Consider the following 24,901-nt stretch of genomic DNA (forward strand, 5'->3'; position numbering starts at 1 on the left):
CACTAGCTCCTGAAAATAACTGAAAAATACATTTTTGCACCGTTATCTTCGGGAGCTATACTGGAACAGTGATAAAGATTTGCTGGCAACCATTGATTTAAGGCGTTTAACACAAATGTATCGTTCTAACTCCAACATTATTGATTTCTTGTGGTATGTACCAGATAAAAATAAATGCACAAAGGCACAGTTGTTAACTGGTCTCTGCAGCTCTTTCTTCAAAAACACATGCACATATGAGAAGATCTCCAAACTGAAATCCAGCATCAAGAAGCACTGAAAGAGGAATATCCAGGTTCAGCGTGTGGAGATCAAGTTCAAAACAGCCTTTGGATTTCTTCTTAAGTACAAACTTTTATACTCTTCTTAAAAAAAACACAGAGGATGAAGTTACCAGCTGTTCTGCTTGAGAAGTGCCTGGTTTTGCTATTTGCTCTACACCTGTGGATTGGATCAAGTAATGGGTTTCTCTCTCCAGGAGGTGAGATCAAGCAGTCATTCAATGAGATACCACACAATGTAGTCACGATGTTTGAGTTGCATTGTTCTGTTTTCCTATCATAAGGACAATCGTGGCTTTGAATTGCAAAGTGTCTTATTCCACTGGTACATATGTTTGACTTAAAGCAGCGTATCTTTTGAACTGCAATGGAGAATTAAGAATTAATGTTTTTGTAAAACTATAATCTGACTGCCATCAGTTTTGACTATTAGACTTCCAGATCTCTGCCTCGGTAGTGATCCAAAAGTAACCTTATAGGGACTCAGCTCAAAGAAGATTTATGATATCGGATATCCCCGGGAAAGTGGAAAAATATTTCACATTCAGCCAACTTTTCTTTTGCTCGCCTGTCCCTGAGAACCATTAAGCAGAGGTCACATGCGAAGCTACATTTGTAAAGAATCTGGGTGCAGCTACGCTGTTGTTTTTTTCTGCAGCTCATCCTGAGATACTGAACAGCTCTGCATGTTCTCTGCAACACAGTTAATGTGTCAGCTTTTAAGTTTTTTAAAAATGCACCCTTTATGAGCCACAAGATGGAGACAAACATTAGCCTAAACAATCTGTGTCTGAAATTGCATTGCTCATAGAGTCATCTCCAAGACTGCATATATCTGATGTTGTTTTGTTTCAAGTGTTTACGAAAAGGTAAAATTTTAGTAAGGCCATTTTTGTAAGTGCATGACAAACAATGCCATCGACCCGACAGAAAATGTTAGGCAAAGACTAGTTGGTCTAAGACTATTGTGATATTATATAATCAATTAACCTGGTTTCAGATTAATGCATTATGGTATCACAAACAAAAAGTGTGTATAGCTTTACAGCATTCCTAAATCTAGGTTAAAGTCGCTATATACTTAATCAGTTACTGAAAGCTGTGCAAGCCACATTAATCCATCATTTATTAACAGTGAACAATAGACTAATAGGTTATATTCCTAAATGAAGCTTGCCTAACTAGGTAGGTCTATATAATGGTATGTTGTTATAAAGTGTTATCGGTGTATTTAAAGTAGGCCTCCATGTGAATCTTCAAGGGTGCTTCTTTATACATGCATCTGATGTCCACTCCCATGATTCTGGAGAGCAAAACGGACACTCACAGAGTCCAGTAGATGGCACTGTGTTTATATGCTGTAATTTCATTAAAGCTAGCTACGCAGTCCTAGGTCAATCACGTCTCATTTTCTTCTGAGGTTCTAGACTGAGGTATTAGGTTTAAAAGTGTTCGTTTCCGGTCACCAGACTGTGTGCACGCCAAGTTTATGTTGCTGCGTAATTTTGCGCATAATTATTTTTGGAAAGGTTTCCTCATCACCCTTACGATTTGTCGAGGTATGCGTGATGACACAGGACATGATCTCACAAGCCTGGTTATTGAGGAACTGGTTTCTAAAACGTTTTCTTTACAAGAAGTGGCCTATTCAACACATTTAATTCTAGCGTTGGGTGCATCGAAGGGATCGGGATCAGCACAAAAATGATGAAATGGTGGGTACATTTTTAGACGCTTCTCAACTTTTTTAAAGGCAGCGTTAAGTCCGTGTGAAATCTGCTAATGCTGTTCTAACAAAACATTACAGGAGATCGCTGTCTGCTTTGCTGTGTGTTCCGCTCTTGACTGGGTTATGTAATGGATGCCTAGCACCAGGGGGTGAGACCAAAACAAAAGCCTTGCATTTTCAACGAATCGTGTCCATTATAAAGCATTTTATAACACTAAGCGTTGCGTTTAGGAGATTATAAATTCAGATTGCGACTGACGGAAACGCTTGTCAGCGTCAAGAGAGGACAAGCCCGGATCCCCTGCGCGTTCACTGCTCCCATGAGGGCGCTCTCCGGCCGCCAGGTCTGGTTCAGAGGCAGTCCCGAGTTCCCCCTCAGCCCCGCCGAGGCGCACAAGATGAGCGGACTCATGGGACCCAGGATCTCCACCGAGTCCGAGTGCAGCGTGGTTCTGTGGGACGCCCGGGAGACGCCCGAGGAGTACGGCTTTATGCTGGAATGGGGAGCGAACGAAAGACACGTTTTCCCCGATAGGGTTAAAGTGGTCTCGTGCGTCGGTATGTAAGTGGAAACCACAAACAAAAAAATCTTAATAATTTTTCAATAATATTTACGTATCAGGGCTTTTGATTACTCGGGTTATACCCTGCTAAAAACAAAACAAACAATAGAAACCGTCGCAGTTTTCCTGTTTTGTGTTTTGAGACGTAGTTCATTACCAGAAGAGAGCAACAGGCACAGCTGTCATTAAAACCAGTACAATTCCCATCATAAACAGTAAAACCATTACAGTTTCTGTGATGGTGTCTATTTTCTCCCCAGCAGGGTAATTTGGTGTTGCTCAATAATGCATTGCTGTAACATTTGAAACATTTCCGCTGATAGCACCACAACAACTTTTATTTTATTTTTATTTTTTTTACATATATTTCAACTGACTTGATTTGCATCTCGTAGAACTCGTAGGCATTTTCAGTGTATTCAATTACTATGTCATGTAGGCCCTATTATTATCACATTTATTTTGAAGGCAAGATACTACAGGCAAAATGTTTTTTTTTTTCATGCACTTATCAGTTTTTTGTTATTCTGGGCTATATCTGCAGTGAGCCAGAAAATTCCACTTCAGTGGCCCTTTATTTGAAGATTTCTAAAGAGGTTTCAGATAACATTGACCTGATTTATTTAATGCTGTATTCCTAAAAATATGCCATATTTATTTGGTTGTGTAATGTATTTAAAGCATTTTTTTTTTTTTTCAAAATCCCCTCTCTAAACACTTTTAATGCTGTGTGCACAAAGTAAAACGAATTTTGAATCTGGCATTTTCCAGTGTGTTTGAAATAACTGCAAATATTTAATCAGCGCCTCGTTTACATATTTAAAGGTAACATTTCAGAAACCTTCCAATACAAAACAATTAAATTGAATCCCTAATCACCTGCAGTGTTTTGCATTAACATTGCTTATTTGATGTTTACACTATTATGCTATAAACTTTGTATGTCTTTATTTTCTCTAGCGAAAGTGGAGTTGACTCCAAGCACTTACGCCAAGGACCTTTTGGCTGGAGAAGAGACTGTTTTCAAATGTAGCCTTTCAAATCACTGCCCTGGCATTGATCCAAAAATAACCTGGAAAGGGCTCAGCTCAACACAAGTAATACAACAATCTAAAAAAGAAATGCTTGAAAATTCGGGATACTCTGAACAGCTCCTGTATGTCCCCTTGCCCGAGGATCACCAAGCAGAGATCACGTGTGAAGCTACGTTTGGGAAAAATCTAAGTGCAAGTGCTAAAACAATGTTGACGGTCCACTGTGAGTTACATTTCACATTCTGATTTGACACACTGCAAAGCTTTTGATAGCTCTCTCTCTCTCTGATAATGTTTCATTAATTGTGTATCTTGCAGCTCATCCTCAGATACTGAACAGCTCTGCATGCTCCCTGCAGCAGGATCAGCTCACTTGTGTGTGCGTCAGTCAGGGAGTGCCCTTGCCCGATATTCACTGGCCTCTGCTTCCAAGCAAACACTATTTCACTAAAGCCAGAGCATCGCACATCACTGTAAGAAGCACCTTCACAATGACCGTTGTGAAGTTCACAAGTAACAGCACCGTCACGTGTGTCAGCAGAAACTACCTTGGTCAGACAAACATGACTCTTCCAGTCAACATCACTGAAGGTGAGCGGATTTAAATTCCAGTAAGGTAACTAGCTGGAAAACATTACTGTTCTATTTCACAATTCTACTCAAGCAGTAAAACACATTTAGGATTTAACTTTCTGAACTGTACAGTGCTTAATCCGTTTTAAAATCTTTGCATCTTTGGTCACATAGGTCTTAGAAACGCATATAGGTGGACAATCAAAGGGCTGGCGATTGCATTATTCATTACACTGACATTCTGTGCAATTTGTTTTTGGCAAGTAGTCTTCATCCAGTTTGCTTATATTTTTCTGCATCTTTTAATGATATCATACAGTGCTGACACTAAAACGCAATGCAGGGTTTTTATTAGGCATTTGTTTGCTGCTGTACTAGTATTGGATTTCTATATACAACTGCCCACTTCAACATTCATTTATTGCAATTTTTGCAGGATAAAAGCAAAATCCAAGAAACTACAAGAGGCACACTACAGCACACTGGAAGAGGGAGCAGAAAATGACATGAAAACACAAGATTGGACTGGTTTCACGGAGTAGCATTTATACTAATAACTTTCAGAGATCTGTTCAACTCAGATGAACATGGCACTGAAATTCCTGAATTAGCTTAGTTCCATAAATATTTACAATGGTCATGAACTCCTGGTATTTTCAGTCTACCTTTTTTTAAATGACTAACGCCATTCTGTGGATGGGGAGACATGTAAAAAAAAAAAAAAAAAAGTCAGAGGCAGTAGTGCTGTATAAAATTTGCTGTAACAATTCTAATGCTAAAATTGTGTTCCTTTCAGAGTGTTGCGAGACTAATTTCTAAAGCTTCGTATCTTGTGTTGACCCCTCTGTATGCATATAAATCCATAAACACTCTGGAGGCCAAAAAGCTGTAGCAAAGTGTATTTATTATCACTTAGGTGAGCCGAAGAACATTTGGGGCAGGAAAACAAGATTTTATTTCTTGGTCTCTTCTTCCTTGGACAGAGTTTTAATGATCTCCTCTTTCTTAGCCTGCTGTCTCTCCTCACGACGTTTACGTGCCTCACGGGTCTTCGTACGGCGAGCCTCTGCCTGATCACTGCAGGGTGAAGGGACACACAGATTAGCTCCTTACAGCAGAGTCAGACAATGTTTTATCACGTTTACAGCTATCTGCCATAGAACGGTGCACAAGGGGTAATGTTATTTGGACACTTACGCCAAGAGCTTCTTGCGGGCCTTGTCTGCCTTGAGCTTGTGAATATGCTCCATCAGGATACGTTTGTTCTTGAACACGTTACCCTTTGCCCTCAGATACAAGCTGTGGTACCTGAAGGAGAAACAATTGTTATATGTGGATTAGTTTTTAGTACCTAAAACAAATCTGTGTTCACAAAATGTTATAAAATCCTGCTATACAGTTAGAGCATCACTGCATAAACTCACATGTGCCTGTCGATCTTCTTGGCCTCTCTGTAACGCCTTAGAAGACGCCGCAGAATACGCATGCGTCTCATCCAGCACAACTTCTCTGGCATACGAGCATTTGCCGTACCCTTTCTCTTACCTGAAAGCAAACACAGCCAGAAAAGAGCTCAAGTATGAACACTCACTTTTTACTGCCCTGAAAGACTGCGTAAAAGGCAGCCTTTTGATTGACATGATTCCCAATCTCATGGCAGTAGCAACTAATAACCAAACACAATTAAACTAGTACTCACCAACGCCCATGTGGCGACCCTTTCGCCGTGCCAGGGTATTCTTGCGGCATCGGGCACGAGAGTGAACGGTTACAGGCTTCTTGATGATCAGCCCATCCTTCACCAACTTGCGAATCTGCTGCCCTAAAAGATTAAGGAACACAATTAGTACGCCATGGCAAAAACTATTTGCAGGAATGCAGAACTGAAGGGGGTCTTAATTACTTACGAGAGTTAGCATTGGCAATCTCATTGGTTTCATTTGGGTCCAGCCACACTTTCTTCTTGCCACAGCGCAGAACGCTGGACGCCAACCTCTTCTGAAGCCTGAGCATGCTGGAGAGAGAGGGGAGGGAAAAAAAAAAAAAAAAGGTGTCATTCGGTACAAAATATACAAATTGCATAAAGAACTAAAATTAACTCATTTATCCATGAACTGTAACTTAATATACACTATTGCCTAACAAGTTGCCTTTCCTTTCTCCGAACTTGCCACCGAATTAGGTATTAACCTTTAAAATTTAGTTGACGCGATTTTATCCAAAAAGACTTACAAATGAGAAAGGAAGCAATCAAAACAAAACCAAAAAAAAAAGAGCAACGATGTGCAAACGCTATGACAAATCTAACAGTACACGTAACGAGGGTATATATTTTTTGGATTATTAGTTTACTAATATTTTTCACAAAATAAACCAGTCATCTAGCGAAATATGGAAGGATGGCCTTTTTGGTACCATTTTTAGGACAGTCGGGCCGTCGAAGTGACCCTAGACTATATACGGGACGTGTTTGAACATGTTGAGCACGTTTGCTAACCGGGCTACACAAAGCTATCTTCCACCATCAATAAACACATATACAGCATAGTACTGTAAAAGAAAAGCACATTAAAACAAACTACCGCATAATGATGAACGTTTTCTAGAAACATTTTACTGTGTTCAATGTAACAAAACCCAGGCGTTACGACGATTGCTAATATCACGACGCAACATGGCGATTATGCGCATGTAGCAGCATTACACCGTAAATCGTCTTCAGACTTGTCAATATATGTTTATTAAGAAGTGCAAAGGCCGTCTACTTCAAAAAACGAGGTCAAAAACGTGTTTCTTACTTAGATTCGCGAGAAAAAACCGAGTATTACACGTGTAAAGAAATTTACCTCATGGCTGCTACTCAGCGGAAGTTGAAAGAGGCTGTCAATGCCGGACACTTTGCGATTATACAGTTATATTCCTGGGAGGAGGGGTGACATTGCCACACAGGAAACCAATTTCGACAAGATTTCTACAAAACTAGATGGTTTTGATGAATGCTTAAAAAAGGAATTACCGCATATCCTCGACGTTCATTCAGTATTTAGTAGTTATGTTATAACTTTTACGTTTAAGTACGTTTAAGGCTTGATACTCCTACCTCGGCAACAGGAATGGTACGGTCCACGAGTGATGCTGCTGGGAACTGTAGGCAGTGGTTTTGTAGGAGACTGTTTGAGTGCTGTTTCATGAAAATGCCACACGAGGACAGTGTTTTACCTGTTAAAAGATAGTAGTGAATTCGTGGATGCACGAGATAAAGCCTAATGAATGCGAAGTGCAGTTAATGAGAATGCGCAAATAATTAGAAAAGTGGCGTACTGTAGTCTGCGTAGCTTTAGCTTTTGGTTGCAGTCCGTTTAGACGTGTTTCATTCGTCTTTGCCTGTTGAATGAATGAGAGTGCAGTTCAGGAATCCAAGTTGGTAGAATAGGCTACCAAAGAAAACTCATAATAACCTAGTTATTTTTAAAAACAGAAATATAGTTTTTCAATTACACAATAATATATCACATAGACCTACACTCCATTGGTTAAAGTATTGGGCCACCACCTTCTGATGAACAGGTTTAACTACAGGTTTTAGTAATATCTTAACAAATCTTAATGTTAAAGCATATAATGATGTTCTAGGAAATTGTGTGCTTCTAGTAGCAACAGTTTGGGCAGGACATTTTTTCTATTCTAAGATGACAATGCCTCTTTGTATAAGACAACACTAAAAAAAAATATTGATTGAGTCAGTGTGGAAGCATACACAGACACACAAAAAAAACATACACAGAGTCATTGTCGTGTTACAACAGAAAAGGGTCCTGTCCAAACTGTCCAAAATTAAAAGCACACAATTTCTTAGCATATCATTATATGCTTTAACTTTAAGATTTGAACAACTGAAGTAGTCAAACCCATTCATTAGAAGGCGGTGTGCCGATATTTTAGCGCACAAAAGCAGCAAAAATGGCATATTGTGATTTTTCTTAATACAGAATCAACGGGCGTGGTCATTTATTGTTCATATGGAGCAGCATAGTGCCGATACCATTATGCACAGTAGAGTGGGCATGGGAGCAGCCCTCGTCCATCTCATTGTAATTTCGATTCCAGCAACCAATCGGTGAGCGGATAGTCGACTGTCCCCGCCCCATCCTTTTCTGATTGATTGATAAGGGTATGAGGGCGGGGCTTGTCCCTGAGCTGAACAGCTGGAGACTAGGCTCGTTGTATTTGCAAAAGGAGAGGGTTTGAGCTCAACGACACCAGAGCTGGGGGCGCAGCAGCCATCCGTGAGCCACGGGAAGCAGGAAAACCACCTTCGTCTTTTTTATTTTACCTTTAATTATTATACGATGCAAATAAAACTGAAAGCAGGCTCTAAATGAAACAGTGAAACCGATTTTAAAGTTTAAATCAATGGTACAGGAGGGTATTATGTCCAGGACGCCTTCCACCTCAACCCAGGAAATCCAAATGGACATGTTTGACCACCACGGCTCGCACGCACAGGTAAGACAGAGACACCGTACAGCTCGGAGACAAGTGCATGCAACCGGTGCAACACAAATCACACACCGCCGCCCGCTGTTTAAGAATGACTGAGTGAAAAACACAGATTTTGTTTACGGCGAGGATTAGTCGTTATCAGCCGTGGCTCGTGTAGCGGTTACTTGGCAACAAGACGGCATCTAGGCGCTCGCCGCAAGGTCTTTTAAAAGTGCGCTGCGACTGAAAGTTGTTTATGTATGAGCTGCGTTGCTCTCAATACGGATATTTGTTCGAGCACAAAGTGGCAATTAGTGGGATAAGGTTATTTCATCGCCTAGCCCCTGTTCGCCAAGTCTCTCTAGACAGCTGGTCGACCAGAGTCTTGCATTTTTTATGACAGTCTATTATGTTGATAAGTTATAAACTGTTACACAAGAGATCGCTTCTTTTTTTGTTGTTCCAAGTACATCTGATGTTAGAGCGGGGCTGATCTCATGAGCCATTTAACGTTAAAGTTGATTAAAGTGCGTCTGACACACTGAGGGCTGGAAAGATGATGTCAACGTCGTAAGCTATAAAACGTGATGTCATCACAGCGCTTCCACCTTCCACGCCCACAGAGATCTATCTGTCTATCTATCTATCTATCTATCTATCTATCTATCTATCTATCTATCTATCATCCATCTATCCATCTATCTATCTATCTATGTATCTATCATCTATCTATCCATCGGTTAAAAGCCCTATGCCTAAAGTACATCATATATGCAAGTAAAGCATATAATCTTTGTAAAACCTAAATACGGGTGAAATAATGTTCCATCGTTATTCGGTGTATCCGATATATTTATGTAAAAAGTGAAAAACAATTATTCTGACCTGTACTTTCAAATTATTAAAAACCTTTTGCTAAAAATTATTGAAACCTAGTGGTTTCAAGGATGCTGGAATCACCGATATCTATCTATACAGCAGCAAAGGGTGCAAAAATTGCCATTTGTTGCCAAAATCTTAATAATTGTTTTTGTATGAGCAATGTTGAAAATTGCATGTTATTTATTTATTTGGCACTGTCCTGAATAAGCTATTTCAGATGTTTACATATGCGTCACAAGACAAAATGCTAATTGAGTTTATAAAAATGGCTCTGATCAAAAGTGTACACACCCTTGAATTGGAAACACTGTGTGGTTACCTGGATGATTCACAAGTGTTTAAATTTTGCGATAATTGTTTGTGGGTTCCCTGTTGGTCTTGAACAGTTCAGCTGCCTGCTGTTCTTTGATTTTCCAGCATCTTGTGTTTCTTTGACCCCTTTATTAATGACAGTCTGATTTTGAGATCCATATTTTTACACTAAGGACACTTGAGGAACTCGTACACGACTGTTATGAAATGTATAAACATGAACTGATGCCACACTCTGGCTCTGTCTTGTTGTCTGTTTGTGAATTGTTTCGGGGGACGGTTGATGTATGAACGTACACCTGTTTCATACGGGCCTCTCAATCATCCCGTTTAGCGCGACTTATTACTGCGAGTGGTGTGTGGATGGATGCTTCAGTAGTGTTTCTGACGGCTGTATTTATATAATGGTCTTTATATAATGTGGTAGTGTGAATGTGTGTGACCTGTGCTGTGGAGAGGTGCTCTATCTGAATCACGTCTATACATAGCTGTGAGGAGGCGGAGTGTTGAGAAGCGAGTGTGTGTGTGTGTGTGTGTGTGTGTGTGTGAGAGAGCAAACCGCTTGAGTACAGGAAAAAGTGTGTTTAGTTGAATTTTTGTTAACAAAAAGACCATGGGTATTTATTGTATTGTTTTTTAATTGGACTGATATCATTAGCCAACATGGTCAATTAAGGACACTGTGTTTAAATGTCACTAAGGCTTCTCTCGTCTTGTTTTCTCTTCTCTCCTCCTCTCTTCTGTGTGATAAACTAGTGGTGACAGTGTGTAACTCTTAAATCCTTCCCCCTGCCCCGTGGCACAGCTTTTCCTCCTTAATTACCTAATTAGCTTCAGAGGCTGTTTGTAAACAGGAAATCTCTCATCACCATAGCAATACATCCCTCCTCCCTCCCTTGACATTTTGCTGGCCTTTCTCAGATCTGGTTTTGCCGTGTATGAGCATCTCCAGCCTCTCACAAACCTTCCACATTAAACAGTTCGTGGTATTTAACGATGGATTTTCGATTGTTGCGTGTCTTTGGATGCTGTGTTGAGTAAAAGTACCTCCGTTTTCAAGGCTATTTTCAATGTTGTTATTGCTAAAACCGCAGTTATCAAAATAAAGATAAAATAACATATATAAGTTTTACAGGGAATTTAAGCTTACATCTTTTTAAAATTATAACTAAATGAAAGAAGTTTAGGGTGAACACTGAAACTAAAACTGAAATAAATTAAAAAATCTATATCGAAAAATATCTAGAAACATATATAGAGAGATGCAATAATGTAAGCACACAACAAAATGAGTACAAAATGAAATAAAATGAAAACAAAAATTATATTCAAGATCGTATTGTTATTATGTTTGTATTTGTAAAATAACATTATCGTTTAAAGTTCCAGACCAGTTATGATTAAATGAAACAAGTAAGCAACAAAAAATTAGAGACAAGGTATCTCAACAGGTTAAAGTCATTGTCAAATGTTGTTTTTAAACTTCGTAATCAGATTTATTTCTGACTGAAACACATTCAAGAAGGAAAATACAGTGCAGGACCTGATTTTAGCCTGTAGCAACAGGTTGTCGGATCATTACAAGAATCCTGTCAAGGAGTTTCATTTCAAGTTTTCTTAAAGAGGACACAACAAAAAGTAAATTTCATAGGCTAGGTCATTTGAAGCTGTAACATCGACACAAATAAAACCGTATAAAAACTTCTGCCATATTCGATTATAAGGGCCCAACGACGGAGGGGGGTTCTCCAAGGGGAAATCAGTTGATTTTTATCACTGGGGAACCAAAAGAACGTGATTTGTACCGCTGGGGACCCCCAACCCCGGGACGCCATCGCAAATTCTACCAAGACAAACCGTCCTAGTGTGTGCGTAATAGCGGAATGCCAATGAGGGAGAGGAGAAAATGATCGACATTTATGATTGATTGGTAAACTAATAGTGTTTTGTTATTGTGTGAGTGTGTCCAATAACGCGTGAATGCAGCGTGATCTGAATACAGAGAAATACTAAGGAAGCAAATCGCCATCATTTAAAAAACCAGATAGCATTTATGTATGAATCGAGATCGTGATATGGGTTTTTTTTGTTTGTTTGTTTTTTTTTCGATTAATCGTGCAGCAATAGATCCCAACATCTTCTGCAGCTTGAGTGGAGCACGCTGATGAGTGTCACTCTTCTGGGAGAAGTGTCCCGGAAAACATATAGAACATGTTTCGCATTAGAATCCAACTCCTTTTCAGTGTAAATAAGCCACAATACATGTATTGCATTCGAGCATTAGGGTTTTAGGCTGTTGTTTAATTTTTTTCTGCATTATTTTAAGCATTTCTTTTACTGGGAATGATGTACAAGTGATCTGGTCATGCACAGCAAGATCAGGATTGCGCTTTAAGGAAGTAAATTGGGTTACCTGATTTTATGTTGACTGTAATAATATTCAAAGGCATTATCTTAGAAGTATTTCTAGTGTCTGGTATATACCACTGTCACTTGCAATGGCAGTGCTCAATTATGCCTTTTTTGTGACTTTTTTTGCTTAATGTCTATTACGAACCTTATGATGACTCAGTAGAAATGCAGACAGTGCAATACTGTCCTTCTGTTTGGTTTTTAATCTTTTATGATTTCACTGGCACTCATAGACGCTAGGCCTTGGGAAGTTACCAATATTGGGAAAGACAAGTCATTGTGGTTTGATTTATGCTATAATTTCCAGTAAGCTTGCGACCGATTTGTGTCTGCAATCATAATGTACAGTTTAGAGTAACCAGTGTGGAAAAACTTTGTCAAACTTTGAATTAGTTTTATATTTCATTTACTTATGCAAAATGGGTTCTTATATGTATTTTTTTGGGTCTTTTTCGCAAAATTATTACACAGATGATCCTTTCAGATAATCTATGATTATGTTAATGTTAACTGCCTGAACCCCTTATGACCCCTAGATAATAACTTTACAATCTCATTTAGATGTTTCATTTTTTTCGGTTTAAGTGCTTTAGCACATCCCAACTTTAAGCAAGTAATTCACAGTTGATCCCCTGAAAGGTGTGAACTCATTCAGTGCATTTATCTGCATCTCAACCAGCCTGACATATAGCAGCACTGGATGGACCAATAGTCTGGAAGGGGGGCATATTAGTAAAATGAGTGTCAAACAAGGGCATGCAATTTGAAAACAGGCATTATTATTTCACACACTTTTGTACATTTCTCTTTAAACTAAAACTGTCTGCCTGATGTAAAGGTGAAGGAGTTGTGGGTTTCAGGTTAAGAAAAACAAGCATTTTTGCAAGCATTTATTTCCAAAAGCTTGTGTGCATCACTGTGAATGCTGGTTCTGAACATATTACAGTGTTGCCTTATCCATCAGGGTCTTTTAGTGCCACCAAACCCAATTAGCCTTCTTCTGATCTCCATGGCAACGGAGTCTGGCGCCTATGAATGCCACATAGAGGGTCCTGCCGAGGGCCGCTAGGCCAATGGCCAATGTTAAGGCCAATCAGATTACTGATTTCCAGAGAACACTGGCGGACATGAGTAATTATAGATAATCATAATTAAGACACAGAGGCAGGGACTAGAATCCACATTTTGTGTGTGTGTGTGGCTTAAAAAACATACTAAACAGTGTTTTATGAAATTAAGAAATGGCAGTGGTTTTCTGTAAGGGGTAGATTTAGCTGTAGGGTTGGTATAGGGCGAAAAATACGGTTTGTACAATATAAAAACCATTACTCCTATGAAGTCCCCATGTGCCATAAATGCAAGTGTGTGTGTGTGAGTAAGCATGCATCCAAAAAAAGTGTCAGTTCCTTTCTAATTTCTTTCTCTGGCATGTTTTTAGGGGAAGTATGCAAAGAGGAAGAGCCGTTTCAAACGTTCAGATGGCAGCACGTCCTCAGACACAACGTCTAACAGCTTCGTCCGACAGGTAAGACTCTCAAACATCTTGTGTCTGTCACTCGCAGAAGTCTTTGCAAGGTATAATTCCCCTTTTTATACCATCACGCACCATGAAATGTAGTTTTCAGGTTCTCAGCATCCATTTTAAGATTGTTAATTGCCAACTTATAGCTGCATGTAGAGTAGCTTCAGTTATTTCCATACGGAGCCTTCTTGTGCTGACAGTCTGAGGTCAAAGGCACTGGCCTGTAGTTTCTACTGTTGGTCTGTAGGTGTTTGTGCACTTCTCTCTTTTCATTGGAACATCTCTACTCTTTGTGTCTGCAGAATGCAGTTCAACCAATCTTTTTATTGTTTCATGTTATTTCAAGATTTATTTAAAAAAACAGAACAAACAAATATGTTGTTCAGAGATGCATAAGCACACAGTGGGTATGTTTGAAATAGTATTCTAACATAAGTACTGTTGTGTTTTTGAAGTATGTATATTGTCTATGTACATTTTCTGCATGCATGGTATACTTACTACATTTGCAAAAGTACATGTCATATTAATTTTTTATATCGCTTGGTATTATTCACCACCGTTCAAAGGTTTTGGGGTTGATGTTTAAAATAAAGATATTTTTTCATTTTTTTTTATCTCTAATACTCCAGAAACTGTTGTTTTTTTGTGTTTTATTTTTTTATTTTATTTTATTTTTTCAATTTATTTAGACAAAAAATAATTACTTTACCAGCCATATATCACTGTTGGAAATAATCATTGGCTAATTATTTTGGTCTGAATTTGGTCTGAAAATGTAATCAGGTCCTGCAAGGCAGTATATAATAAATAGTAAGTATCAAGTTTTTCTTTTTCTTCCCCACATGTTCACTTGGCATTTTACAGGATGTTTCCTGTGTCGCGCTGAAATGTGTCCTCCTCTCTCAAAGCCCTCCTCGTAGCACCTGCTGAACGACATTTGCCCATCCACGAGGGGTTTCGCGCTAAAGTACCTCCTTGTTGCCTGCCAGCAGGGGAATCTTTATTACCCCAACCCCCCACCTTTTAAAGATGAAGATATTTAATGCTCCTGTAAGGACATACCTTAGAAGATTCATAAATATTTATGATTATATAGTACGTTACTGCGCGTGTGTCTGCCCCCTCTTTGGCAGCCGAAAGTATGAAAACCTGTGTAGGCCTTGGTCTCATACACACCCACACATATACACATATGAACAAATATACACACACACACATACACGCTTGTGCTCTTATACTGGCCAGGTTTCCATGGTGACAGGGCCCCGAATCTCCCCGCAGCATGCTGCACAGTCGGAAGAGGAGGAGGCAAATGGATTAGTGTGCTTGTGTATAGGTGTGTGTGTGTGTGTGTGTGTGTGTGTGTGTGTGTGTGTGTGTGTGTGTGTGTGTGTGTGTGTGTGTGTGTGTGTGTGTGTGTGTAAGCGTAAAGGCCGATGTGTTGATTGCTGACAAAAATGTGTGCTCGCAACCAGCCGGGGTCGTGTATCAGTTCCACTGTCAGACATTAATACACACACACACACACACACACACACACACACACACACACATATTGTGCTGTGAGTTAACGGGTGTGGCTCTGAAGCCAGTGGTGTATTAGGAATGAGGCCCCTGAATAATTGACCCTCTTATTCCCGCAGGCTCTCCTGATGGATCACTTTCTAATTTTCCCATTAGTTTGGGTGCCATTAGATCAGACCTCCATGGTTTTGGCGCTGAGGTTGAGTGCTTCTTGGCTCTCTGAGGACCGGCTGGTGTGTTTGATCACGGCTTCAAATGGCAGCTGCACAACAGAACATCCCCTCACATTTCCCTTTATGCCACGGTCACACCTGATGCCACACAAAAGCCGCTGCGTGCTATCTGCTTCGGTGCATGTGTGTGTGTGTGTGTGAGTTGTTTACTGTGTTTGTTTGTCTGGGTTATATCTGTTTTGTCTGGAGTAGCGCTTTTATATTTATCTTTTATTGCTGGATAAATACAAGCATGGACAAATATAAAAGCGTAGCATGCAGGAAGTATATGAAAGAGGATAAAGAAGATATGTAGCATGTTTTTATGCCTTCAGTCAGATTTAAAGAGGGTGTATTCTGAATTTTCCCATAGTCCATTTATAAGTTTTACGTGACTTCTTTTCACCTTCCCTTTGTACCTGTCTGTTTTTGCAACTGCTCTTGTAAAGGTATAGTTCACTCAAAATGTAAAAATGTCAGAATATTTTCTTATCCTCAGGCCATCTAAGATGTAGATGAGTTTCTTTCTCAGAACAGATTTGGAGAAAATTTAGCATTAAATCACTTACTCACCAATGGATGCTCTGCAGTGAATAAGTGCCATCCAATTGAAAAACACCTCAATAATCCACAAGACACCTGTGCATCAATTAACGTGTTGCAGTGTGTTTTATGTGTACTATCTCTTTAAAGCAGTTGTGAACTGCCTTAGTTTAACTGCCTAATGTTCTCAAGATATTTAGAGATTATAGGCTATTTTCTGTTTTTGACCCCCTCATCTGAACACTTTTTTGAATAGGTGTGAAGCGATTATAGACTCAAAAGTAAACACTTACTGCTACGATTGGCTAGTAGTTGTGTTTTACAACCTACATTCCTCAAAGATGGATGCTGTTGTGATTTTGGTCAAAACCAAAACTCAGTACATATCAAACGATCTGAAAGAGATAAGTAATAGAAAGTAATAGTGATCATGTAATGAAAAGAGTTACTTAACTTTGTGTGTTGCAGCATTAGTATTAGATCCAATATAGTCTGCAAAGAAGAAAATCCTGTGTAGAATTGTGCCTTGTTTGTAGACCAAATTTGTGGTAAAATTAAGCAAACAAAGTTCATACTGATGCGGTCTGGCACTTCATCGCTTCATCAAATGAAGTTCATTATTTAGTTTCTGCATAGACCTGCGTTTGTCTCTTTTGTCATTTAGACTGTGTGCAGGCGTTGATGATCTTCTGTGGGGGTGGGGTTTATTCACACTATTACATCATAGAGTGGTACATTCCTCAAGCTGTCCTTTTGGCAGATATGCTTCAATATAAGTTCATTTTAGACTAATGCGAAAGTATTGAGTTTTGAAACTTATGTTATGAAACTTTAAATGTTAGTTTCTGTTTTTTAAGTTCCATTTTTTTACTATGTGTTACTATGTTTGCATATTATATCAAGCAGTTTTGTTTCAAAACTAACTTTTTCTTCATTATATGATTTTAATAATGCAAACATGAATGTCCACAAAAAAAATTGTGTGATCAATGAGCAAAGATGGTGAGCGGTGCCAGAATGTGATGTTGTGTTGGACAGGCTGTTCCTGTGGGTCAAAGGTCGCCCTCTAGTGGTCCAGACAAACACATACCTGTTGTGGTTGTCAGTATACACCAATGTCTGGGAGTCTTAAAGTCAAAATATATGTTGTGTCTTTATTTATTTATTTATTTGTTTGTTTGTTTTCTTTGTACTTTATTTAATGGTGCTGGCATTGGCATTGATTCACTGAGCAGATACTTTAAGTAACGTTTGTGTTTGTTTGTTCAGCTGTCAAGCACTATATTTTTATATACTGAGGCCAATGACTGGAATGTGATACACAGTCACAGGAAAAATGATGTGGACATTTGAGGTTTGCAGAAAATATGGGTTTGTAATGTAGGATTACCATACATTTCTGCATAAATTGGATGTAAACATTTGATATGATTTTTAATTACTTTACAACAATAGACAAACAGTAGAAAGCAATGATGCATTATCATATCCTTACTGAACACTATACAACAAGATTGCAGTTATTGGTTATTTTCACCCTGTTCTGAGTTCAACTATTGTATTGCCTGATTTTAATCAAGCCAAGACCAACCATGGAAGACCAACCAATCAAATGTTTAAGGACAGTAATATTTTTAATACTTAAAAGTAATACTTAAAAGTAACTATTTATGAATATCTTGATGTAGCAAAATATTTCCATTCCAAATAAAAGCTGTTCGTTTGAACTTTCTATTCATTAAACAGTCATGAAACATTTTCCAAACATATTAAGCAACACAGCCGTTTTCAACATTGATACTAATAATAAATGTTTAAGTAACAGTAAGTTAGCATATTTTTTAAAGAATCATGTGACGCTGAAGACGATGATGCTGAAAATTTGGCTTTGAGATATTGACATACATGGTAAAAAAAAAAAAACAATTATGCATTAACCACTGGTTGGCCTCCCTGTTAGTATAGTTTGGAAATTGCAAGAAGTATGAACACTTCTGTAGGCACACGTACTGGCTGATAATGTGAAAATGTTCCAATACATGGCAGTTTATCAACCTGAGCAATACACATCAGTTTCACTATTAACAAGGTCACACACAGCTGATTTTGAACTAAATGAAGCTGTTCCACTTATGTGAGTCAACCTCAGGTGCAGTTACTGACTAAACGGATGTGTGGGATTCACCGGTAACAGACACAATGAGTCAGGTGGCCTTCTGTCAGAGGGGATTGTTCAAAAGGGTCTCCTCATGATCTATCTATTCTATCTATTCTATCTATCTATCTAATTTATCTATCTAGTTTCTTTTTTTCTGTTTTTCTTCATCTTTCTGTCTCTGACGTTTACGTTCCCACTCTTTCTGGCACTCGCCACTCTATACCGGAGCTAAACACGAGAGAGCCTGAGAGAGAGAGAGAGATCTGCCCCTGCCTGTCACGGCTAAATTTAACCCCTCAGTCTGCAAATGTAGCACAAGTAGTGCAATTTGACCCCCCCACCCCAATTCTCTCTCTCTCTCTCTCTCTCTCTCTCTCTATCTCTGCCCTCTCTCTCTCTCTCTCTCTCTCTCTTTTTACCCCCTTCAACTTAGAAACTGAGTACAGGTTTCAGCTGTGTGTGTGTGTGTGTGTGTGTGTGTGTGTGTGTGTGTGTGTGTGTGTGTGTGTGTGTGTGTGTGTGTGTGAGTGTCAGAATGAGCCAGGAGGGGGTGATGAGGTTAGCAGAGCAATTGGTCAATGCCTGACACACACGTATAGTCCTCTGACTAACTTTTGCAACACACACCCATCACGACTACACACACATTAATACAAACCCTCGTGTGACACGCACACACACATCGTGTTCGGCGTGGACTCGGATCTTTGGGTGTGACTTTGTGTTACCGTGGCAAGGAGCGAATGCCATGGAGACCAACGCACGGATTCAGAGGCCCGCAATGGTAAGAAACACCTGGAAACATCCGTGTTAGTTTGTGTGGTGGTTAAATAAGCATACTAAAGACTGCATCGAAATATGCCTCCGACACATGGATCTTTTCTTATCCATATGTCTTATTTGCACCGTCTCTCTTCCTCTTTCTCCTTTTATTTTCTCCCTCTCTCTCTCCTTCTCTCTCTCTCTCATGCTCGTTTGATTCCATTTTGGGCTGGGCAGCTGCTTAGGCCTGCTGGGTTTAAATTAGACTTCCAGCACTGCTCAGGGACCCTGCTGGTGCTGGCTGCCCTGTCACAGGACCCTTTGCCGGGGTTTGTGTCTGGTTTCGGCACCCATGGAGTGTGATTATTCAACCAAATTATATGTGCCAACTAAGAGTTATTCTTAAAGGTCTTATGGAACTGCATCAGATGTGATTAATTATGTGTCCACATTATGTCCTCAAATAAAAAAAAAAAACTTTTAAAGGAGATTTTTGAGGATATAAAAAACTGAATAAAGCTTTGCAGGTGCTTTTCCGGCTAGAAAGTGTCTTAAGCTTTTAAACGCTAAAATGCAGTGGTGTAATATAAAAAAAGCAGGGGAAATGCTGAGATAAAATTGTTATGATGCCTGAACTGTATGGCACTGTAAATTGTAAAATTTGTTTGGTTGAATTGAAGGCTGTTGATTGGCATCTTTTGTGGGGAAAAAATGTTAAGAAAATGTGTAAAATGTCATCTTTTGTGTCATGAACCGGTTTAGTCTCACTGTGTTTCACAGCAGGGTATTTGGCTTGTCAGATTTATAGCTGCAAGATATACATTTCTAAATGTGATCTGGCATTTTTTTAATTTTGATGGTCAGATTCTGTGGCATAATAAAGCTGTGATTTATTGCTTAAGTGGCTTGCAGATATTTAAGTGTCTAGGATCAGACTAATGCAGATTGTGAGAATGATATCAGATGCAAACACAATTCAAGGTTTGCTCAGAAGCATATCCTTAATCTTTGCTGCAGGAGGCAATGTATTCAAACATGAACATTATCTGCTTGTGTGCATGTGCTTACCATTATTTGTCATTCTGTGTAGACTGTTCACTTAAGAACAATTCAATTATCCAAAGGACAAATAATGCATAATCTGATCCGTGCTTTGGGAACAAATTAATTCAGAAGCATATGGCTTTGTTGCACATTCCCAGCAGCGACATGCATTTTTGACTTTCTCACGTTACACTGACTGAACTCTGTAAACAGTACGTAAACAGACCCACATGTTATTTAAAATATTAAAAACCATTGAAAGAATCAGTATGTTGTATGAGTGCTGGGGTTTTAAACACTTTGATACACTATATATATATATATATATATATATATATATATATATATATATATATATATATATATATTCTGACTTGCCCTATTTTTGAATTTTAAAAGGCCATCATACATTTGTTTGTTTAAGGAAAAGTTAAGTTTAGGTATTAGGTAGCATTAGGAATGTTGAATATAATCATGTGGAATATGTGCTTTATAATAATTATAAATAGCCAATATGTTAAACACAGGCATGCAAAGAAACAACTAGTCAATAGTGAGAATTGGTCCCTATACTAAAATGTTACTGTGTATTAGAGTACTGTTGGTTAGTTAGTTTAACTCTAAAGAAGAAATATGAAGGTTATATAATGTATAATATGGCTGTAATGTGTTTTGAATGTCCTTGTATACTGCAAGTACTGTAACCATAAAAAAAAAAAAAAAAAAGAAAGACGTTTAAGTAGTAATCTTAATTTTTGAGCTTACCAATATGGAGCACAAAACATTTCTTTAAATTGAAATCATATCTTATAAAACCCCATGAAAGGAATTATAAGAGGAAAAACATCAGAATAATCTGCCAGCCATTTATTGTTGATTTCATATAGAGAGGCGTAGTTGTTACAGTTGATCATCCCACAATGTGTGGGAGACTTTTTTTTCTTTTCAGAGCTAGTACTAATCCTTCCTCTCCACCTCTCCCACACAGTCCTTTTCATTTCGTCCCATTTCTCGTTTTTTTTTCTCTCTCTCGATCAGCCGTCATCTTCTGGCATGTCTTTTGTTTCTTTCCTCGCTCCGTGTTCCTGTCTTGTCGCCGCTTGACTAGCGCGAGTCTGACAGTGTTATTGATGTATAATGTTCACGGCTGCTTTCTACACAGCCTCGGGAACTTTACACACTGGAAGACGGAAAATGTCAACTTTGTTTACGAGCTCTGCGGAGCCTAAGCTAATATTATTGTTAATACGTTGCTACTACAATGGAGCCAACTTCATAACATTCAGGCCTTGGATATTACTGTGAAGTTCTTGGTGCTGTTTGAAGAGAATGGATGTCGTAGACTTTTACTGAGGTGACCTGGTGCGACCTTGAAAACTGCCAAACACATAGGCGGCTGACAGTTACACAAAACAGGGCCGAGGTGCAAATACCAGAATTAAAATGCGGTGAGAGATTGCATGAAGCATCTTAAAGGGATAGTTCACCCAAAAAGGAAGATTCTTTCATTAAACCTCATACCCTCATGTTATTTCAAACCTGTAATCTCCAGAACACAAATGAAGATATATTTGTTGAAATCTGAGAGCTTTCTGACCCTGCATAGACAGCAACACAACTGACACAGAAGGTTCAGAAAGGTAGTAAGGACATTATTAAAATAGTCCATTTGGCTCAACTTTAATTTCATGAAGCTAAATTTTAGGTAGTTTTAGTGTGGTATTATTAGTAATTAAATTTTAATTCCTCAATACCTTAAACAAATGCCCTGGATCGTTTCATTTAGCTAGTTTATAGTACATTGTTCACCACTGTGACTAAAAGGTCTTTTCTGTTGATTATTAAATAATACAAATTTCTAACTGTTGTGTAATGAATTTCTTCGTTATGTGCTTGTCTTTTGTCTTGTCACAGCCTTTGCTCTGTGTAGTCTGATTTTATTTTCGCAAAACTGAAACCGTGAAATATTAATATTATAATGTGAAACACTATATTTTGGAGACAGTAGACGTCTATGGAATGTCCCCCATTTAAATTGTGTTTGTCAGGTTATCAAATTTCCCAATAACATTCGTAAAACCTGAAATCGCTTACATTGTGGGACCAGCCAACAGCACCAGTGTGGTTTTACTTAATAAACACACAGAATATGATCACTCAGAATGGCTTTGAAGATAGAAATATCATTGGGTCAGTATAGATGTCAATGGAAAATCCCTACCTTAATAGAAAAACGTGTGTTTGTGTGATTTTGTTTCTGCCAGGATTTGGATTTAGCTCACTTTATGACCACCGTACTAACAATTACAAATATAACATCTCTGCTGTAAAAGTGATAGTCTAGCAGGCAAAGTGTGTGTGTGCAATCTGTTGCTGCCTAGCGAAGCCGGTGATATTTAGCGTGTGCACTGGGTTCCTGTGACCCTCTGTTTCACAATGAATAATTTAACATCATTGCATATGGCATATGTCAGCCTGACACATTCTCATTTCTATTTAAAACGCACATGCACACACACATACTCACAAATATGTGACAAACCGAATGCACTCATGTTCACACACGCAAAGCGCATCCATCTAGTGAGTCATTCTTGCAGCTGTCCGCACGCCGTCCACACCTCCCACGAATAAGAGTCCGCTCAACACCTGAAACATAGACAAGGAAACAAGAGGAAAGTAGGGAAAAAAGAGATGAGAGGAGTGGGAGGCTTATATAAAGGTTCTGACATCGTACTGTACTGTGAGAGTCAATGCCACCACGTTTTGTGTGTGTTTTCGTCTGCTTTTAGTATCTTTGTGAACTTACCCAGACTCGAAAGCAAGTACAAATCAATACAGACATATGTGTGTTTCTTGAACCGGCCCTGCAGGCTAACATTTAGCAGTGTGTGTGTGTGTGTGTGTGTGTGTGTGTGTGTGTGTGTGTGTGTGTGTGTGTGTGTGTGTGTGTGTGTGTGTGTGTGTGTGTGTGTGTGTGTGTGTGTGTGTGTGTGTGTGTGTGTGTGTGTGTGTATATATATGTATATATATATATATAAAAATAAAAATACTTTTTACCTTTATGATTTTATTTATATATATATATATATATATATATATATATATATATATATATATATATATATATATATATATATATATATATATATATATATATATATATATACACACACTACTTTTTACCTTTTTATGATTTTTTTTTTTTGTATTTCTTATAACTCACTTATGGTAACTCATTTCAACAAAAAAAAAATTTAAATACCATGCATAAATGATTAAACATGATGGAGAGATGATTGTAATATGATATTGTAATATAATAAAATGATGAGTGTAACAGCAAAAAATAAAATAAAAATCAACCCCTGGGACAAGCAAATTCAAGTATGACACAGCAGTGTCTTGAATGTTTGTTTACATCCTTGCACATACACAAACTGTTAAAATCACGGGAAGCTCATCTCCTTTGATTCAGCCGCTCTAAACACTTGTTTCTTTCTGTGTTGCTCCTCTCATATTCTTAGAAACTCTTTTCTCGTGTTTGTACTGTACCTTCTGCTCCCTTTCACTTCCTCCCACACTGTTCCTGCCCCCTCCTTCAACCTGTTCTTCATTCACAAATTGTTCGCACGCCTTACGATAACTCACTGTGTGGTCATCTGCGCCACTTCTCTTTTGGTCTGGTGGAAGAAGAGATGTAAAACCGTTATTGTGTGTGATTTTTAGATGAGGAATACTAATTGAAAAAAGAGCTTTTTTAAAAACTGTGCCAAAGGCTGTTAACACAGATTCACCCTCCGTCCCTGCCTCCCTCTCACTCCCCCTCTCTGTTCTCTGGCAGGGCTCAGCAGACTCCTACACCAGTCGTCCTTCAGACTCTGACGTGTCTCTGGAGGAGGACCCTGAGGCTCTCAGGAAAGAAGCCGATAGACAAGCTCTTGCCACCCTAGAGAAGGCTAAGGTGCCTTACTTTTATATGTGTTCTGTTCTAGTTTCTTTCAGTTTCTCGTTGGTCTGTTATTCAGACACTTGGTTGTTGGAAGAACATCTTTTTGGGAGATTTGAAAAACACCTGTATCATGAACTAGATTTGCTATCCTGAAGGAAATCTTTTATTAATGTTATTGCATAAAGTAGCCAAAAAGTGTGAAAGTTTATGTTAGTCAAAGTATCCAGTATTATGATTATGATCCTCATCACTGTCAGCTTTAATTTTTAATAGCACTCTGTTGATCGGTCAGTCCGTATGTAAGTTAATTAGACACTTTTAAACTAAATTGAGTTAAAATAATTACAAAAAACGTTTGTTTTCAACTTTTTTTTTTGTTGTTAATTTTGTTACAAAACCCCCATGAACAGTACAGAATATCAAATTATATAAATTACAGAATAGACTTTGCCAGCCCTACATTTATAAACAGAAGATAACATTACAAACTGTTCTTAGTAGATTTCTATAAATCATAAGGCTGAAACAATCTACAAATCAAGGCTTTACATCTAAGGGGTTTGTGCTGAATTAATAACAGACCTTTACTACCCTTTAAACAGAAAGTTTGTGGAATATTGCCAGTATTATAATTTTTTAGATATTGTACACTTTACCTTTTTAAGGACGGTTATTAAAAACATGAAGCGGAATTTTTCATTTTATTACAAATGGTTATTTTGGGGTCCCACACCTCAGTCATGGAGAAACTCCTGGGTAAATGATTATGTTGTAATGAATTAACAACTTCATCAAATGTGTTGATTAAGGCTTGCCACACATAACATGTTTCTTGCTGCTCCAGTGGGATAGGAGTTCAGTAGCATTATACTGTTCTGCAGTATTAGTCTATTAGTCCGATTATATATACAAG

At 38.5% G+C, this 24,901-nt stretch overlaps 3 protein-coding genes across 10 annotated transcripts in view; 2 read left to right on the forward strand and 1 right to left on the reverse strand.

Moving 5' to 3' along the window:
• The first annotated feature begins 1,651 nt into the window (after positions 1-1,651).
• On the forward strand, positions 1,652-5,065 carry bckdhbl (branched chain keto acid dehydrogenase E1 subunit beta, like). 2 transcript variants are annotated; one of them, XM_043235298.1, is made up of 7 exons: positions 1,652-1,996; positions 2,089-2,159; positions 2,242-2,568; positions 3,534-3,830; positions 3,926-4,198; positions 4,355-4,439; positions 4,617-5,065. In XM_043235298.1, exons 1-7 carry the CDS (start codon positions 1,986-1,988, stop codon positions 4,720-4,722), a joined length of 1,170 nt encoding a protein of 389 aa, XP_043091233.1. In that variant the 5' UTR covers positions 1,652-1,985; the 3' UTR covers positions 4,723-5,065. The 2 variants fall into 2 exon arrangements, with proteins under 2 accessions (XP_043091233.1, XP_043091234.1); XM_043235299.1 differs by lacking the exon at positions 4,355-4,439 and having other exon boundaries at positions 1,655-1,996.
• A 2-nt stretch (positions 5,066-5,067) lies between these two features.
• rpl19 (ribosomal protein L19) lies at positions 5,068-7,082 on the reverse strand. Its single transcript, XM_043235300.1, has 6 exons — positions 7,027-7,082; positions 6,088-6,194; positions 5,880-6,002; positions 5,605-5,725; positions 5,378-5,488; positions 5,068-5,257 (listed from the first exon to the last, which is right to left on the reverse strand). Exons 1-6 carry the CDS (start codon positions 7,029-7,031, stop codon positions 5,134-5,136), a joined length of 591 nt encoding a protein of 196 aa, XP_043091235.1. The 5' UTR covers positions 7,032-7,082; the 3' UTR covers positions 5,068-5,133.
• Positions 7,083-8,399: 1,317 nt separating this feature from the next.
• cacnb1 (calcium channel, voltage-dependent, beta 1 subunit) overlaps positions 8,400-24,901 on the forward strand; it is a 30,077-nt gene continuing 13,575 nt past the window's right edge. For 3 of the 7 annotated variants that reach the window (XM_043235196.1, XM_043235202.1, XM_043235203.1), the window contains exons 1-3: positions 8,400-8,686; positions 13,707-13,793; positions 23,881-24,000. In XM_043235196.1, the coding sequence (XP_043091131.1) occupies positions 8,594-8,686; positions 13,707-13,793; positions 23,881-24,000 (300 nt within the window). In that variant the 5' untranslated portion in view covers positions 8,400-8,593. Of the gene's footprint in view, positions 8,687-13,706; positions 13,794-18,772; positions 19,015-23,880; positions 24,001-24,901 lie in introns of those variants that run through there. The other 4 variants (XM_043235198.1, XM_043235199.1, XM_043235200.1 and 1 more) reach the window with 2 other exon arrangements.

The sequence above is a fragment of the Puntigrus tetrazona genome, chromosome 3 (assembly GCF_018831695.1).
Source record: "Puntigrus tetrazona isolate hp1 chromosome 3, ASM1883169v1, whole genome shotgun sequence".
Taxonomy (NCBI): domain Eukaryota; kingdom Metazoa; phylum Chordata; class Actinopteri; order Cypriniformes; family Cyprinidae; genus Puntigrus; species Puntigrus tetrazona.